The sequence below is a fragment of the Lutra lutra genome, chromosome 3 (assembly GCF_902655055.1).
Source record: "Lutra lutra chromosome 3, mLutLut1.2, whole genome shotgun sequence".
Classification (NCBI taxonomy): domain Eukaryota; kingdom Metazoa; phylum Chordata; class Mammalia; order Carnivora; family Mustelidae; genus Lutra; species Lutra lutra.
Window position 1 is genome coordinate 169,229,765 of NC_062280.1, and position 19,312 is coordinate 169,249,076.

Consider the following 19,312-nt stretch of genomic DNA (forward strand, 5'->3'; position numbering starts at 1 on the left):
AGCAGGAGAGAGGAGACCAGACCGGCTCCAGCACAGGTTAACTCTATAGGGGTTCTTAGTGCCGAGAGGCTACAGTTCTCAGGTCCTCAGGTCCGTGGGTATGGAGCAAGGCCATGCTCCCAGGGAGCCCTGGTGGGAAGCAAGAAACATTTGCAAACTTTCTTTACAGATACACAGAAGCAGGAAGAAAAGGGCAGATAAGGGGGACAACTCAGCTTGGATCTCTAGTAGTATTTTGTAGCCTCTTTTCTTTCTGTTCCTTTAAAAAGAGCAGACTTACTTATTTTATAAAAACAGATCAGTATTTGTATCTGTCTGACCTTGAGGTGTGTCAAAGTACATTGTTTTGAATTTGTGTTTGAATGATTTGGGATCAAAACACAAGGTTCCCAATATTTCCATGGCTACCCTCAAAAAACCTTGAGTTGTGTGTGTTCGTTTAGGAATGAGACTTGATATTCCTTTGAACCAACTGATTTCTAAAGTCCCAGCCTCCTTTCTGATGTGTGACTTTTGCTTCTAGAGGTCTCACAAGGATCTGGCTAACCCCTTTGTGATATTTTGCTTTCTGCTTCTCTTTTCATGTCCTCCCTTATCTCTCACCTCACAGAAATTTGAGACAACGGCATACTTTATTTTAAATTACAGACTTTCCCTTGAATGACTCTTTGATCTCATTTTAGGCATCTTTGACTCGACCGCTATGTGTTACTCACTACAAATTTATTGCGTCCCACCAATAAATTTGATGTAAAGTCACAGGGGCAAGGAATATTGGGAAGAGAAGGAATTCAGTGGTTAATGGGGACGTTTTCTGCTTAGACTATACAACAGTAAAAGAATGTAGCGCATGCGCCTACAGTATGCAAAGCAAGTTCCTCCTAATGGATCTTATCACAACTTCATGACAAATTTCTAAAAATATTCCCCAGAGTTAGCAGAAGAGCCCCGGGTTTCCAAGGGAAGGACAAAGCAGGCTTGCTGTGTGGGTTCAGTTAGACAAATGATCTGGAGAATAAAGCAAATTCTCTTGCTTTTTTTATAGGTTGTGAAAGTGACACAGATTCTGAATTTACATCCAAAATGCAGGATTATAATAAAGATGATATGTCCTATCGAAGGATTTCAGCCATTGAACCAAAATCTGCTTTACCGTTCAATCGTTTTTTGCCCAATAAAAGTAGACAGCCATCCTATGTGCCGGCGCCATTGAGGAAGAAAAAGCCAGACAAAAATGAGGATAACAGAAGAAGTTGGGCCAGCCCGGTGTATCCAGAAGCAGATGGAACATTTCCAAGGTACTGGGATGCAAGCTGATGATGGTGTTTTAAAATTCAGTATGCTTTGTGAATTTGCTGGGATTTTAAATATGGGAAAAGGAATGGTTCTTAAAATGTATTTCATGGTTAATAAATTTCAATAATGAAAAATTTTTTTCTTACCTATATCTCTAGTCATGCATATCCTGATGATATTTCTTCCATTTAAAGTGTCAGCCTAGGAAGAGCCGGTTCTATTTTAGATGCATGCCTTTAGCCTAATGACATCTTTCAGCTGATTAGATGACTTTTGTTGTTCATGGTGAGCAGTTATTTTCTTCCATTTTTTTCCCTGTCTTGATTGATCTCAGTGGACACACAGACAGTCCTTTAATTTCCCATCAAATTAGCAGAGCAGAGTGGGATTTGTCAAATGCAACTTGCGGTCAGAAGGAAGTGTATGGTTCTGAAAGTGGTTCGGACTCCGAGGATGAACGAAGGTTGCCTGATATAGTTTTGGATGACTTAGCCAACCGTAGATTCCGAGTGAAAAAGAGGCCCGAGTGTTTCACATCGAAAACCACCTCTCGTAGCTCTTATTCACCAAGGTTTCCTCCTGCTGACACATTAGCCTCTGGGCCGTACGCACTGACGAGGTCAGAAAAATTCTCCCAGATCAGAGTGTCTGTGATGTTGGTTTTAATACATAACACCCCAGGTTGTTTGCAGTTTGTCTCTTTTTAACACATCTCATAATTATCTTTGGCCCTTGTGTATCAAGTTATTCTCTAATTAAAATGAGATGCCGTTATAATGCCTTAACTTTGTTCTAGGAACTATAATGATGAGAGTGGCAACTAATTTGTCCCATCCAGTGGCATAAACTCTGTGAGCCAAAAAGCATGCCTTTTTGTTCTGTGTCACAAATTGTCATTTGGTATCTTAACCAGTTGGATGTTTTGAACAGTAACGAGAGGAGAACTTGGGGCAGAAATGTGGAGAACTGGCCAAGAGTACAAGAAGCTTCAAAGTCCTCTTGTTACTTGGAAGTGGAAGAAGAAAAGACAAGCTTGCCCAACACCATCAAGGATGATCTTTATGTGCGAAAGCTAAGTCCAGTCATGCCAAACCCAGGGAATGCTTTTGATCAGTTTCTTCCCAAATGTTGGATCCCAGAAGATGTGAACTGGAAAAGAATAAAAAGAGAAACTTACAGACCATGGTATAAAGAATTTCAGGGATTCAGGTTTGTCTCTGTGCACGTTTCTGTTGTCCTAGTGTTCCTTCAGCACCCTGGCTAGGTGCATTCTATGTGTGCTGCTTAGGAGAGAGAGAGAGAAAGGTTACTTTTCTCTTCAATACCTATAGAACCTCTGTAACTGCAAAAAAAAAAAAAAAAATGCTGTTTAAATTTAAACCTTAGGACCTGGATCTTAAAAAGCCTTCTGCATGACAGGATTTTCAGTAGTTGTAGTTTTCTCCAACTCTTTCTCCTTCCCTCCCTCCTTTCTCTGCATCATTCTACAGTAGGAGGAATTCAGATTCTGAGGATGAGGATTTGGGCTCGGACAGAAGCTCCTCCTTTTTTAGTAGAATCCAAAAAGCAAAACATAGGCTAGACAGCAGCTGCCAAAGACGTTCACTCCTGCTGGAATTGGCTACCAAAGGGGCCAGGACCTCCCGGGACACCCATGCAGCCAGGAGAAGCGGCAGTGCCTCCGAGGAGCCCAGGTGTATCTGTGTGCATGAGCCTGCCTGCCTTGAGTCTGGCCTGGGACCCCTGCGCCAGCTGCTGCTGCTCCATTAATCTCTGACCGTGACGCACTGGATCCTGACACCTCATTCATAATATTTAGCACAAAAGCCTATTGTATGACGCATTGCTTTCTGTGGGAGCACATAAGCTTGGAAGTTTATAAAGTTAAATATTCTTCAGTGCAATGATGTACAAGATAGTACATAGTTATGTGGGGCATAGTCAAATCTTTTGGAAAACTATTTCTAAAAAGCTTTTGTGGAAGTTGAACTTAGTATATGGTTGTGTTCTGTGTGGAGATGTGGAGAAAGGAAATAACTTTTAGATAAACACCAGGGCCTGCCAGTCTTGTGGGAAAAGGCAAAGAAAAGATTCATCAGGGTCTTTTCGAAAGGTTCACAGCATTTTCTTTTCTTTTCTTTTTTAAATTCTGCTGACTACCTGATTGCATAAAGTGCTTGATGACCAACTCTTTGATCTCATCAAGATTGTTGCTGCTTCTCTGGGATGGGGACTACATCACCGTGGCTAACAGAATAAGGGAAGGGAGAAAGCAAATGTATGTACGACAGAGAGGCAAGTGCGCTCTGTCTACGTTCTAGCCCCATCAGTTGACCTGGCTGGTGCCCACCATTGCCAAGAAGTACACTCTGCATTTGCTTCTTTAAATGGTATCCAAGAAGGTCACGGGTGATGGCGTTAAAGGCTAGTCTTTCTTCCAAGCAAGAATCTCTCCCATGGTACCCTAAAATAATTCACCCATGGTAACGGGCTAGTTGCTCTGCTGCCTAATTACCTTTTCAACCTAAACTTAATAAGATTCTCCCTTCCTTTTTCTTTTCTGTGCTTCAGTCAGTTTTTATTACTTCAGGCACTCCAAACATACTCTGATGACATCTTATCTTCTGAAACAAATATCAAAATTGATCCCACTGCTGGCCCAAGGCTCATAACACGCAGAAAGAATCTCTCTTCTGCACCGGGGTATAAAAGAGATGACCTTGAGATGTCAACCCTTGATCCTGACTTAGAGAATGATGATTTCTTTGTCAGAAAGACTGGAGCTTTCCATGCAAATCCATATGTTCTCCGGGCTTTTGAAGACTTTAGAAGGTTTTCCGAGCAAGATGATCCTGTAGAGCGAGATATAATTCTGCAGTGTAGAGAAGGTGAACTTGTACTTCCAGATCTAGAAAAAGATGATATGATTGTTCGCCGAATCCCAGCACAGAAAAAAGAGGTGCCTCTATCAGGGGCCCCAGATAGATACCAACCGGTCCCTTTCCCCGAACCCTGGACTCTTCCTCCAGAAATTCAAGCAAAATTCCTCTGTGTACTTGAAAGGACGCGCCCACCCAAAGAAAAAAGGAAGAGCTGTAGAGTATTAGTGCCTTCCTACAGGCAGAAGAAAGATGACATGTTGACTCGCAAGATCCAGTCTTGGCAACTGGGGACGACTGTGCCTCCTGTCAGTTTCACCCCTGGTCCCTGCAGTGAGGCGGACCTCCGGAAGTGGGAGGCCATCCGGGAGGCCAGCAGACTTAGGCACAGGAAACGGCTGATGGTCGAGAGGTCAGAGTGTGTTTCTGAAAGGATTTTGCTTGTCATGGATGGTCTTGTGTAACTTTTCCTGTGTGAGAAAGTGGCATTGTATCGCCCAACTCTGCATGTCACGAGCCATTTTGAAGCATCCTTTAAAGATTTATATTGTTGTGAGAAACCTGTAGTGATTTCTTGGAAAAAGTGCAATTCCATATTTGCACAACTCTAATTCAACTATTTGAGGCCTGTTTTAAAACGTGTAGACACAAACCTTGCCTTTGGCCTCAAGGAAGACTATGATACTATCAGCAACATGATGTTTCCGGAAAATGTTTTCCAGCCATGTTTACCGACTTTATATTCTCATGTCCAGGCTTTTCTGAACCAGTCTGGTTGTAGTTTAGTTTTCTGTGTTTCTCATATTTTGGAATGTATGATTTATGTGTAAACATTTCCCTTAAAATATGGCATTGCAAATTTCATTTAACTTAATTATGATTTTTGGTTTTGACCTAGGTTCCTTGGCCTATCAATATATGACTTTTTAAATTTATAGTTTAAAATTCAGCGCAAACCTTATTAAAATGCATGAATGTTATTTGCTGTCTACTACATTTTACCTATATGCAATTATGGCCATTTTGATAATAATGTGTCTGCATTTATGTGTTGTGCAACTTGCCATTTTGATGTTCAGCTTGTTGAACTTTGGGATGGACAAATACAAGGTTGATTAAAATCAGTAGATCCACATCTAACTTCTATTCCTGGCAACAGGAAGCTCCTTGTTATGGATTTGTTGGTTCAAGGTAAATTAGGAAACTCTTTATCTCGCTTAATTTGATTCCTTGAGATATGAGATCAATTAGAAATTGAGACATTATCAAGAAGGTGATAAAACCTTTTGAGATTTGTCCATCTCTAGTTAGGATCGTAAAGATATTGAACATTTAAGAGAGTAACAAAACTGAAAAGTGACTTTTAATTTTTGGTTTTCTGATTTCTTAGACTCTTTCAAAAGATTTATGGTGAGAATGGGTAAGTTTTTTAGTTCACAGTAAAAAAAAAAAATCTGTGTATTGTTTGTCCTTTGTGTAAAATGTCACTGCACTTCTATTTTGGCATGTCACTAAATGGGGACGCTGTGTGCTGTGCATGTAATTTTTAAAAATGGGAAATTTTTTCTTAATTCTGCAACCTAACGGTAATATCTCTGTGCCCAAGTGCACAGTGCATGCAGTGCTATGTGACTACTGTAGGTTTTTTTATTAGAAGTTTAAAATTCAGGTCTTTTTCCCCCCCCCCATTCTTTTCCTTTTCCTTTTTTCCTTTTTTTTTTTTTTTTTAATTCAAGGAGTTGAATAAAAGTAACACAATTACTTGCCTAAGATTGGGTATATTTAATTTTGTATTTGATTGCTACAAAGACCAAAATTGTCACTTCTGCCTGTTGAAGCCCAAATAAAGCTCTTTTATTCTATTTTATCTTACTTTTCCAAATAAAGTTATTTTAGGACATTTTAGAAAATCTATGATGGAAAAGGAATGCTAGCATTCACTTTGAAGTTGGATTTCATACAGTTGGCATTATCTATACTCCTATTTTGGGGGGAGCTTTATTAACTGGGATGAGGAATAACATTAATTTTTCCTTAGTAGAGTTTGGAAACATTTTCATGATTCCTGATTAGAATAAAAAGTTATAATATGGCTGTGTCACAAAGCCAAAATCAGCTTCCCAAAACTGCAAAAATTAAAATCTTTTAAAAATTTCTGGAAATGTTTCCCATTTCTAAAGTAACAGAGAGTTAAAAGCAAATGCTACCATATTTTTACTTTTTACTTCACACTGTAAATCATTCATTCTTAGTGCAGAATAACCAGGTGAATGCATTTTAATATTTTCCATCAGACTTTCTGTGACTTCGTGAATCTAATTGTTAATAGTTTTTGAACAAGAAGAAAATTTAAGTATGTCAAATATTTAAATCTGCCTAAGCCTTTGCAACTAAGTATCTTCCCCCACTGAGATTTATGTCATTTCTAAGAATCTTTAGTTTTGATAGGATTGCATAATTTTTGAAGTGCAGAAGTCTTGGAACTTACTAAAATTACTATTTGAAGCCGTATAACCATTCTAGGTATCAAAGGTGTAACTGAGTCACGGGCAACTAATTGCAAGTACTTCTCAGCGACTGATTTTAAAAAATCAGTCTCCCAGCATGCTTTCAATGTGCCATGCAAAGGCACATTATTCCCTTTCCAGCTCCTCAGGGCTTAAAGCTTTCTCTTTGGTGAGGGTGAACCGAGGTGCTTGACAGCATGGCGCTTAAGCATCTGCTCATTTCAATTCATCACGGGAAAGCTGTTTTAACGAATGAAAAGTCTTTGCAGCTTTGAGCATTTTGAATGAAAACTTCCAGAATTTTCATTGCTAATAAGACCTGATAATGGCAGCAGCTTGTTTTTCTGAAAGAGGATGGAAGTATACCGAGTACAGGCATGGGATCTGGGAACGTGAGCACGCACAGCTATTTCTGTGACTCCCTCTGTTCCTCCGGAGGGATGTGCCCCGTCTGACTGGGCTAAGAAGACAGAAGAGGAACCCAAATGCCAAGTTCAGAAAGCTAGAGAGCTTTCTGGCTCTAGCTGGCAGCAGCAAATACCTTCTGTAGACTATTTCCAGATTGTTGCTTGCGTAGTACAGTATTTGTTTTAAAGCCTGGTCCCCCTTCTAGTGTAGTGCCACGGTAACACAAATAAAGCTGTCTGTAAACTGAGACTGAGAAGTAATGCATGACTTGTCAGATAATGGAGAGTAAAGCGAAAATGTCTTCAGAAAACTAAAATGCGTTTTATACCACTTGTCATCAATACCTTTTATGTGGACATTTTTTTTCAGTGTTCTATCAGTTAGCAATGGTTTTCTTAAACCAATTTGCTGCAATGAAAACAAAAAGTTGGATTGAGTATAGGCATTTCATCTAGAACTTATTTCCAATTTCTAGACAGGTTCATATAACAGGAAACAAGTGATATATCTTAATGATATTTCTTGGACATCCTTTCCATTTTCAAGCTCAGAATACTTACCTGGAAAATCTTTATTGCTTAACATCCTGTGATTGAAAAATGACTGCCTGTAACGTGAATGCTTTCTTTTTTGGTTAAGGACCAGGCAAAAGTGGAGCGCATATTACCTCTTGAAGTCTTAGCTTATTCATTTTGGGCTTGCTTTTTACTGGCCTTTAACATCTGTCACTCTGTTTATTTTTAATATGATGCTTTATATGTGGTATTTTGTCACATGCGCTTTTTGTGTTGCATGGATTTGTCTGTATGGTTCCGTGACAGTGGAAAACATGGTTATGATGCCTCTTGGCAGAAGCTATGAATGACAAAGTTGTTGGAAGGGCATGTCGTTATAATTTAGTCCTCGTAATAGGACTAAGCCATTCAATCTTCTGCCAGGATCAACAGGAAATAAAAACTGATTGAAGGTAAAGCTGTAACCAGAGACAACTAAGAGATGTACATTTCCTGTGTGGGTTTTGGCCAAAAAATTCTGTAGAACTGTGAGGATACCTAAAATAACAAAAAGGAGGGGGCAAATAAAGTAGATGGGAGTTTCTGGGGGTCTTGTCCCTAGCGGACATTCAGCAATATCCCCTAGTGGACATTCAGCAATATCCATAGACATTGTTACACTGGGTGGGTTGGGGATGGGGGTTTGCTACTAGCAATCTGGTGCTTTTGTATCCTGGGATGCCACTAAATTGTCCTGCAAGACACAGGACAGCCCCCTATGATAAGTAATTTTCTACCCCCAAAATATCAATAGAGCTGCTATAGGGAAAACCTGATTTAGACCGTAAACCTATAAATGAAAAGTTTCTTATATTATCATAGTAGTTTGTAGTCACTCTAGAGCCTATTATCCAGGTTTTAATACTGATTATGCTTTAGAGAATTCCTACAGTACCTAATGAAAATATATTAAAAAATGCATAAATAAGTATATCGCTATCTTCCCCTGAAAGTTCAGGACTCCGGGGACCCCAGACTTAGTATCATGGAATTTCTACCTGCTCTTTAAAGCAATCAGTGATTTTATATTTAGGACATTTTCTACACGTTGGTCCTTTCTGATCCCTTACTTCTTAGATTATCTCTAGTCTGTGAGGCAGACAGTAGGTATTAGATGCATTGCAGGTACCTGAAGAAAGAGACACAGATATTGCAGCTTTCCCGAGGACGTAGAGCTAGTGAGTGGGAGAACCGGATGAGGGCATCATTTAATGAGCTAACCCAGGTAGACCAGTTGGCAGTGTGACTGGCACACAGTAAGCCCTCAGGAGTTTAATGTTATACTGGTAATTCTGATAAGGAAGGAAAGAATTCTTCATGATCTGGCTGAAAGACTTCTGTACTTAGAAATTTCTAGATTTTATCAATGTGGCCTGGGGTGACCTCGCTAGTCTGAAGCTGTTTTGGGAGTTTTGTTCAAGAGATCCCATGCAGTCATGTTTGCCTTCACAAGAATAGTTGGTGTGTAGCACTGATGGTTATTAAAATACACGCGGTGTAACCTTCCTCCTTTTCTTACAACAATCCCTTCCTTGCTTAGAAGACGAGGACCTGAGGCTCAGAGAAGCTAAGTGATGTTAGGTTGGGATACAGATTGGTGCCACTACCAGGCTTGGAAGCCTCAGCAGGGTCCCCAGTGCTTGGTTCAGCCTGAATGGAATGTGCCCAGGCTTTCTTTAGGTAACTTTACACCCTTAGGAACAAAGGGAACTCCCATTCCTGTCTGACGGCAGGGATTAGTCTGCTCTGGACTGTGTTTGGCTCCCTTGGTTCACACTGGGGATCTCCTCCTAGGTGCCCGGCTCTGTGCTCTGAGCTCTCAGGAGGACAATGTAGCCTCTGTTCATGGTGAACATGTTCTCTGAAAAGGACTGTGTTAAGATTTTATAGTGCAGGAGGGTGAGAGCTAATAGAGCGTGCGTGGATGTGTCTGGGCCAGCCGAGACTATCAGCCTTCCCTCCTACCAAAAGATTATTAAAATATTAGCATTTCCGTGTTTGTCCTGGAACTTATGAAATCTTATGTGTTGGGTATCCAGATTATTCTCATGCCTTGGTCCTGAAAAATATTCTCTTCCCTCTTTTTAGGAAGTCTGTTAAAATCCGAGCACAAAAAGTCTCATTCTTTGCAGTTATAGCTTAATTTATATTTTCAAAATCACATAAGTCAGGTTTATATATAGTCATACCTAGTTAGGTATATATTTTTAAAGATCCAGTATATAACTTGATATATATTTTATGTGTAATTCCTTAATACTCTTCAATAAATCCTACAAAGCTTTTCTTACAAAACATTGGGGAGGAAATCCTGATTTATCCTACACACACAAAAAGAAACACTTTGAGTTTATTTTCCTTGATTAAGTATGATAAAAACATACCTCATTCTTGCCACAGGTGTTAAATGCATGTATCCTACATGCCTTGTTATGTGTTAATGGGTTTTTCTCCAAATGACATGTGGACTTGTGAGGGAGCTAAACTAAGCACGCGTGCACGTGCACGCAAACACACACACACACACACACACACACACACACACACACACTATCCTGTAATGCTGAATGATAATGCTAGGAGAAAGGTATAGCTAAAGCATTAGAGGAGTGGAAAGATAGACCAGACCATTTTTGGCATAGAAGAGGTAGGAATTATTATCAAAGTGGTAGAATATTCTCTAGATCAACACATTTATCAACACCTACCATGGGCTGGGCACTCTTCTAGGCTGAGGTGATACGGGAGACAAAATTCCTGCTTTGTAATCTTATAGGATAAGGCAGGTGATGTGTCAATAAACATTTCAAATGGCAATAAATGCTATGGAGAGAAAGGGTGAGGGATAAGGTGGCCAAAGGAGAGGGGCATTTGCTCTTTTGTGTAGGGTGGTCTGGGAGGGAAACACTGAGGTAATGTCCAAGCAAATGACTGGAAGAGATAAGCCATATGATTGGTTGAAGAGTCAGTAGAAGAGCAGGAGGTTGGGTATATGCAAGGAAACCAGTTGGCTGGAGCAGTGTGAGTGAAGGGGAGCATGATGGGAGATGAGCTGAGAGAGGTGGGCAGGATCCAGGTAATGTCCTAGGTCTTGGAAGAATCTGCTTTTAACTTGTGTGAAATGGAAAGAAACTGGTGGGTGCACAGTACAGAGATGTCACGATCTGAGTGCATTTTTGAGAAGATCCCTCTGGTTGTGCTTTAAGCATACACTGTTGAGCAGGAAGGGGTAGAAGCAGGAAGACTGATTATTGTAATAATCCATGTGGGAGATACGATGGCTTGGATCAGGGTGGTAATGGTAGACGTGGTGAGAAGTGGTTGTGTCCTAGGTAGAATTAGATAGTAGACTGACAGTGTTTACTGGTGGGATCAGTTATGATGTATAAGAAAAAGAGAGGCATCTAGGATGACTCCAAGATTTTTGGCCTGTAATCTGGAGGATGGAGTTGAATTTCATTGATGAGTATGTTATGGGTGAATAATCATGTTTTTGGTCTATGATAAGTCAAGTTCGAGTGGTCTGTTAGACTTTCAAGTGGAGAATGAATAGAAAGTTATACATACCCATCCAGTGCTTAATGTATCTGGGATCCTGAGGAATGAGTGGCATTTAAAAAGGTATATATACTGATGAAGGGCTTTCATATTGGAACAGTTGAAGACCGGTTCACTAGACCTGGAGCCTGGGTGATAATTTAAGCTACTTTAAAGGTCTAGGTAAGAGTTGACTGTGTTCTGATCTAGGGTGTTGGCAAAAGAAGTGGAAAGAAAAAGACACTGAATAAGAGGACTTGATAACTAATTGAAAGTAGGGAGAAGGGAGAGGCAAAGGTGAAAAATGGCTCTTAGGTTTCACATCCACATCATGTGGATGATTGGAAGCAGGTTACACCATTAACAGCCACAGGCAGAAAAGCAGGTTTGGGGACAAGATTGAGTTTGGCTACATCAACAATAACCATGTGTTTAGTGAGTTATAGTTTACAAAACCCTTCTTAGATATTATTTCAGTTGGTCCTTTTACAACTGAGGTGCCTAGGGGATATCCATGCAGATATTTATTCAACAAGTAATTGGAATTGAGTCAAGGTAGGGCCTGGCCAGGGGTTGTGGATTGGGAATCATTTGCATAGAGGCCCATTGAATTCTTGAGCTAGCTAAGGGCAAGTGTGTCATAAAAGAAACATGGTGATAGCAAACTCTTGGGAGGGTGAAATTTAAAGGTCCAAGAAGGAAATGTAAAGTTACTTAAATAACTTACTTAAATAAAAGTGGAGTCTGTTACAATGAAATAAAATCCACAGTGCATTATGAAAGTTCTATAGGAAAGCACATTTTGGGTACCCCACTTTGAAAAGCTCTCTTTCATTCGTGCCTGCTCTCTAGTATTCATATTGGACTACCCCATGCCTACTACTCTAATCTCTAGTGCAATTGACCATCCCTTCTGGGTGCCTCTTGTCTAACGCTGCACTCTGCTCATTGGTTCTACTCTAGATTGAGCTCTCTGAGAGCTAATCCTCAGTACATACTCATGACAGGATCACACATTAGGTGACATGCACTCTGCCTTAATAAAACAGAGGGCTGTGGAGGTCATTCCATTATAACTGGCTATTAGAAACTACCCATGGTTTGTTTGTGCTTTGAGAATATGTCTAGTGTGGTGGTGGCTGGATTTTAAGAATCCTTGAGAAGTAGTAACACGTTTATTCATGGTAATGAACTTGAGGAGAAACTATCAGGTAGTCATTAAATTATTTAATAAGTGCCCAGAAAAGGCACCCAGACCTTAAAAGATGATCTTTGGGGAAGATAGAAACCTACAGATGATTCTAGTAAATATTTCTTTCTGAAGTAAGCCTTTCATGCATGGACCACTCCAAATATGAACATTGAATTATTTCTTTCAGACTCATAGAGGGCTCATTTAGCCATTTTGTGAAAGAATTCACACGTGAGTGCTAGGCTCTTGTTTCTGCGTTTTGGAAAAACACCATTTATCTCTGTAGTGCTATTTCTGTGATAATATCACAAAAATGTCTAGGTAGTACAGCAGAAATTTAGATGGAATTTCCAAACAACAGCCCAGCTTTCCAGTTTAACCCTAAATCTGGTCATGTGACCCTTGGTTACCATGGATATTTTTGTCCTAGGAGTAAGTCCATGAGTGATGTCAGCGCGGAGGATGTTCAGAACTTGCGTCAGCTGCGTTACGAGGAGATGCAGAAAATAAAATCACAATTAAAAGAACAGGATCAGAAGTGGCAAGATGTGAGTACTTTTTTACTGGGAGAAGGGAAGGCTGGGGGAGAGTCTTCTTGTTGGACTCCTCCTTGCGTCTTTTACAAGAAGATCAGTATACTTGAGATGATTTTCCTTCCTACAGAATGCAGTTCTACAGAAAACGCAATCAGCTTCCTTTGAAAAGACTTGTATCCCTTTCTGGCCTATCACTGTTGCCTATTTTAAAGGCCACTGTGTAAAATATGGTAGGATATTTATTTTCTCATATTTTCTGAGTTCTCAAAAATGTGAATCTGCTTCCTTACAGTGCAGTTAATCTGTTCCTGTGCTGTGGTCAGTTGAATTTGGGGGTATGACTGTTATTGAAGCTTATGAAGGGAAAAGACTTAATTCAAAGTTTAGAGGAGGAGGGGTTCCAGAACAGTCTGGGCATTAGCAGGGAGTGATGAAGGGGGTTCTTAGAGTTAATACAGATTTGGGGAGAAATAAATATAACTAGGCGTAATATTTTGGCTAGAAAAGTAATTGTCTGATATGAATCAAAATGAGATGTTTTCATAGGGCTGATTTATATCCAGATGTTTATATGGACACAGACTTAATATTTAGCTTTGTCCCTGCAGGGAAAAAGCTTGACCTTTTTTGAAAGGGGTAATTGTTACAAACCAAAGGAGTGTCTAGAAACACAATAGATAATATATACAGAGCAAACCCGAAGGAGTTTGAGGATAACTTTATGGGAAGAGTAGAGTGTTAGGATGAACAAAAGGGCCAAGGATGGTAAATCTTCATTTTCAGAGAGATTAAAGTCTATGAAATGAAGAATCTCCTGCCTTGGCTGCATTCTCAATTTCGGTGTCTCTTTTAGTTGGGAACTTGAGTTAATGATCAAGAAACAGTAATTCAGTGTCACTTTGCCCAGATACATGGGGACAGTTTTGGTGTGAAAATAAATATTGAGGCGTTATCTGTTAATGCAGTTGAAAATACATGCTGATTATCCTGTAGGACTAAACACACACTGCTTTTGTTCCTTTTGGAACAAAAAGAAGTGGTTCTTACTGGCTTCAGGCTGTTCTTAAGCAGGAATGGCTCTGTCAACTCTTAAGGGTATGAAACAGGACTAGTTTAGTCTGAGATCCTGGATGTGCCTCTCTTTGCATTGGAATCCCACTAGAGGTTCTTAGCATGGCATTTCTCCATTTTGGAGACCTAGAAAAGTCTGCACCATCCAAAATGTCTTAAACCCTTGAGTGTCACAACCAGCTTAGGCTGCTAGGGCTCATTTAAAAGCAAAATCAGGTTGCTTGTCCTGGGGTCACCCAGCTAGGTTAAAGACTGTTCCTGGGAATATGGGAAACAGCTCCACTTTTCCTATGGGATCTTCCTTATTGCCCTGTTGTTAGGTGGAGTATACCTGCTTTAAAATCTTATCCTCAAGCCTGACCTCCCCAGGAAATCCTTTTTCAAACTCTGCCCTCCCCTGCCAGAGGTAGAGTTGTCCACTGTCTCTCCTTCAGACCCCCACCATTCTGTGCTGTCCCATCACATTGTTGGGATGCTGTCCCATCATTGTTGAACCTTTATTTACAAGTCCCTTTCTTTTCCAGACCAAGAGTTCCTTGAGGGAACCCACATTGTACGCGTCTGCGTGTTTGTGGTCCTCTGCCTCAAAGTAGGGATCCAGTGCGGCGTATGTTAAATGAAAGATAGAGTGTGCGTTTACGCTTCACCATTACAATCCTATCTCTGTTCCACCTGTACTAGTGAAATATGACATTTCACACAGCAGCCAGGTTATTGGAGTAAGGTAAAAATGAAGTTGAAACACTTCCCGATCTTTCTGGCCGGACACCCAATCACAGGCATTTAGCATGCATTGTGAAATGGGCAGGGAGGCAGGAGAACAGTAATGGGGTCTATCTTATTAGGTCAGGTTTTTTCGACAGACACGTGAGATAAAGGTTGGTACAGAAACGCCAGCTATAAAAAGCAGAATTAGGCCACCTTGGCATCAAGTTGGAGTGAACGGTTTCAGCGATGTAATGGGACACCCTGGCTCACTCTCACTGCCGGAGAGGGTGTGTGGAAATTCAGGTGTGCCTGCGTTGATGTGATTTTCTTCTGTAGGACCTTGCAAAATGGAAAGATCGTCGAAAAAGCTACACTTCAGATCTGCAGAAGAAAAAGGAAGAGAGGGAAGAAATCGAAAAGCAGGCACTCGAGAAGTCTGAGAGAAGCTCTAAGATGTTTAAGGAAATGCTACAGGACAGGTAATAAAGCTGAAGAATTCCTAGTGTTAGAAATCCATATTTTATGTAAGGGTAGGATACCAGTATTAAACCATAAGCAAACAGGATTTGCTGTGCAATGAGAAAGTGAAGTATTGCTGTAATAAATAGTGACTTGGATTAACAAAAAAAAATGGGTGCTTGATATAGGTGTGCATTCTTGATTTTTACGTTGTATATTCAAGTGCAGTATTGGGTGGTGTTGGCCATCTTTGGTGCAGAAAATAAACTACCTTTTCTCCTTTTAAGATGAATTTAGGAATGGAATGGCCACGTAAAACCAGCTCCCACTCATTTAAATTGTGTAAAATATCAAGTTCCTTTTCATGTTTTAGTGGTGCGATTAAAATTCTGTTTTAAAGGAAGATGATATAAACACAAACGTAAGGGGTTTATTTTTGGCATTCCGACATAACAGGATAAAGGTCCATTGTAAACTTTCCTGTAGAGCAGTTACTATGAGAAACCCTGGAATATGTATAGGTTGGGGGAAGGCAAATATGCTTTAAGGATAATGTCAAAGAGGAAATGTGCTGTCAGGTGAAGTTAAACAAAGCTGCTTTGTGCCTTAGAAGCAAATGGTAAGCACAGTTTCATTCACTTATGAGGTATTCCCTGGTGAAAGGTTGCAGTGAGGTTGGATGTGTCATGGGCTTCTCTATAAATATGAGTGGTGTCTTTAATTTGTAATAATTGTCCATGCAAGTCCTATCAAGCTGTATGAAATCATCTACTAACTTGATCTTAACTGAAGTCTAAGTCTTCTGTGGTCTTTTGTTTTTACTAAATTATTTAAAATCATATACAGGAAAAAAAGCTCCCAGCCCTATAAAGGAATCCACACCTTTGGAAGGTTCAAACTGGTTGTCGGACAATCAGTTATACTTATAGTATGCTATTTGGGAAGATCGATAAACTTGTAGGTAAAACTTTGTGAATGTTCCCTTATTCAAGTATCCTCATTTTCTCATTAACATCTCTTTACAATTAAAAAATCCCACCGAGGTATTTGAGAGCCAGTTTAAGAAAAAAAAAAAAAAAAAGAATCTAGTTCCTACAGTCTTTTAGTGTGGCACTAAAAAAAAAAAATTACCTGTACTTATACTCCTATTCTGTTAATACCATGTTGGTTATTGTGTGATGTCAGTAGCCTTTTTATTTTTAGTCCGTTATATGTTACTGCCCAAGTGACCTCTGTCTCTCCACCTCGGTGTGTCACATGCGTAACTTGGTGTTGTGGTGTGCTTCTTCTTGCTAAGGGAATCCCGAAATCAAACGTCCACAGTTACCTTGAGGAGGAGGTTGCATTCTTCTGATGACATATTGCATGAAGAGATGCTTTCCCCTACACTGACCATGTCAGAAGCAAGTTACCAGAGTGAGAGAGTAGAAGAGAAGGGAACAGCATATTCTACAGAAATTCCTAAACAAGATTCCACGACGTTTGCAAAAAGAGAAGATGCTGCGGCCGCTGGCGTTCACCTTCCTTCTAAAAGCCCCATCAAAGAACAAGTCCCAGACTCTTTGTCCTCTCAGCCTTCACTGACGACACAAAGAGAGTCGACTCGAGTTTCAGCCTCTCTCCCCAGAAGTTACCAGAAAACTGATACAGCCAGGTTAACATCTGTGGTCACACCGAGACCTTTTGGCTCTCAGGCAAGGGGAATCTCATCACTCCCAAGATCCTACACGGTAAAAAATATGTTCCCAGGTTATTTAGTCTGTTCTCAAGAGCAAAATGTTGGGGAACTTGTGTAGAAGTTTGATTTACCTCTACTTGATATAGAAAATATGCATAACTTATGTATAGGGCCATTTTGTGTCAGCTGATCTAGATTCAATAGATGTTTAATGCTTAAAGTAGAACAAGTCTGTGGAACTGGTTAAATTTGACATTTAATGAAAGTAAGGCCTGATGTATTTTAAAGAACGAATAAGCTGCTTTCTAAGGCAGAACATGTTTCAGTGTTGTGTTTTCTCAAATAAAGCTTTTGTAAGGTATTAGGCTAAACCATATGAAGATGCTAGTAGTTCTTTTTGACCTACAAAACAGCAATTTTGCGTGGTTTAACCTAAATATTTTCAGGTGCCTTAGGTACAACTTTCTATTTTTCTGTGATTACCTGCTTTATTAGAACTTGATATGCTTGAAAGTGGTTATTAAAATGTATCTCATGGTTCTATTTATATTGGGATTTTTAAGAATAGAGAAATTGGAAACATTTGCCCTGAGAATGAAGCAGTATTATGTAGTTGACGGTGAGGGCATTGCAGGAGAGTGTTAAGGTCAATGTTCAGATTTATTTTTACTCCTGCCAGTAAAGTATCCTAAAATCTAAGAAAAAACTTGAAAAAATATTCAAGGTAAGGAAAACCTCCCTAAACTAGCCAGAGAAGTCCTATTCATTATAGTAAATAAAATAGAGATATATTTGGCAGCATAAAAAAAAATCAAATATATATGGCTCATTAGTTAAACAGTCAAAAGACAACTTACTCAGAAAAATATAGTAAGATAAATTCTGGATGTAAGTTTAATATCACTAGGATTTCACATGTTCCTACAGATTGATAGGAAAAAAGATAAGGAGTAGAATAATGGATATAGAAATGAGTAGCCGGAGCACCTGGGTGGCTCAGTCAGTTAAGCGTCTGCCTTCAGCTCAGGTCATGGTCCCAGGGTCCTGGGATCGAGCCCCACATCGGGCTCCTTGCTCAGCAGGGAGCCTGCTTCTCCCTTTCCCTCTGCCTGCCTCTCTGCCACTCCCCCTGCTTGTGCTCTGTCTCTTACTCTCTCTCTCTCTCTCTCTCTCTCTGTGTCAAATAAATAAATAAAATCTTAAAAAAATTAAAAAAAAAAAACGAGTAGCCAATTTAAGGAAGAGAGAGTTCAAAAGTTTGATAACATAGCACACACTGAAACATGTTCAGCCTCGTGAGAGCAAGAATGAGGTGTATAGCTTTTTACACATCAGATTGACAAACACTCAAAATACTGAAAATGTCTAGTGTTGGCAAGGATGCAGAGAAATAGCCATATTTCTACATTCCTTTGGGAGTGCATTGATACAGTTTTTTTTCGAGAAGATAAATATATATAAAATTTATATATTACTTTTTAAAATAGTACATGTATTACATCTGAAATATCCTTTGGTCCAGCGAGTTTACATTTGGGAATCTATAAAAATAAATATTGCAATTATAAAAGTATGTGGGTATTTGTAGTGTTTTTGGTGGTTACAGAACACTTGAAACAACGCTGAATGCATATCAAATGAATAAATTGTAGACATCCATACCATGGAGCATTCAGCAATTAAAAGGCTAGTCTAGAGATCTGTCTATTGACCTACCAGGGTGATTTAAATGAGCAAAGCAAGTTTCAGCAGTATGTTCATGATATCATCACTTTGTAAAAAACGAATCCCCTTCTCACTACATATGTGCCTATCTGTGAGCAGGAATGAATGTGCTCCGAGCTTTTAGTCATAGATGCTGTGGGAGATATGTTACTTTCATAGTTTTAAAGTATACATGTTTTTTAAACAGAAATCTAATGATACCAACCTTGAAATGGTATTTTCCTTTTTAGATGGATGACTCTTGGAAGTATAACGGAAATGTAGAAGATGCTAAGAGAACTCAGAACAGTCTGGTCAGCACCTCTGTGCAGAGACCTGACCTAAGCCAGCTCGTTTCCAGCAAGTCCAGCGAGAGAGAGAGAGCTGAGGTGGGAGAAGGTGTGACAGGGCTGCCGTCCCCTACACCCTCCTTCTCATCCCTTTCCCAGGACCAGGCTGACACTTCCAGAGCCACACTGTCTTCCACATCTGGCCCCGATTTAACGTCTGAGTTTGGAGAAGGGGGAAGCTCACCACAAATGGAGGACTCAAGATCACAGGTGAGTTTGGGAAGGCTGCCTGTCCCCCAAGCTCAGAAACTTCAGTATTGAAACCTGGAAATGGTGCTTCTAACTTCTGGGCATTATTATCTGGGTTGATGGTGTCCAAAATGATGTGGCCTTTGGTTTTTAGCATATCTTAGAAGAAGTAGGCCTCTTCCACCTCTCCGTTTGTAGGTCCAGATAACCCTTGTGTTGTGTGTGTATTGAGGCTTTTTGGACC

At 39.9% G+C, this 19,312-nt stretch overlaps 1 protein-coding gene across 14 annotated transcripts in view; it reads left to right on the plus strand.

Moving 5' to 3' along the window:
* Window positions 1–19,312, plus strand: part of LMO7 (LIM domain 7) — a 130,932-nt gene that overhangs the window by 78,627 nt on the left and 32,993 nt on the right. For 5 of the 14 annotated variants that reach the window (XM_047720144.1, XM_047720145.1, XM_047720143.1 and 2 more), the window contains 10 exons: window positions 1,046–1,298; window positions 1,631–1,915; window positions 2,227–2,505; window positions 2,787–2,990; window positions 3,868–4,587; window positions 5,566–5,595; window positions 12,804–12,921; window positions 15,025–15,167; window positions 16,445–16,877; window positions 18,781–19,089. In XM_047720144.1, the coding sequence (XP_047576100.1) occupies window positions 1,084–1,298; window positions 1,631–1,915; window positions 2,227–2,505; window positions 2,787–2,990; window positions 3,868–4,587; window positions 5,566–5,595; window positions 12,804–12,921; window positions 15,025–15,167; window positions 16,445–16,877; window positions 18,781–19,089 (2,736 nt within the window). In that variant the 5' untranslated portion in view covers window positions 1,046–1,083. Of the gene's footprint in view, window positions 1–1,045; window positions 1,299–1,630; window positions 1,916–2,226; window positions 2,506–2,786; window positions 2,991–3,102; window positions 3,575–3,867; window positions 4,588–5,565; window positions 5,596–12,803; window positions 12,922–15,024; window positions 15,168–16,444; window positions 16,878–18,780; window positions 19,090–19,312 lie in introns of those variants that run through there. The other 9 variants (XM_047720150.1, XM_047720151.1, XM_047720153.1 and 6 more) reach the window with 6 other exon arrangements.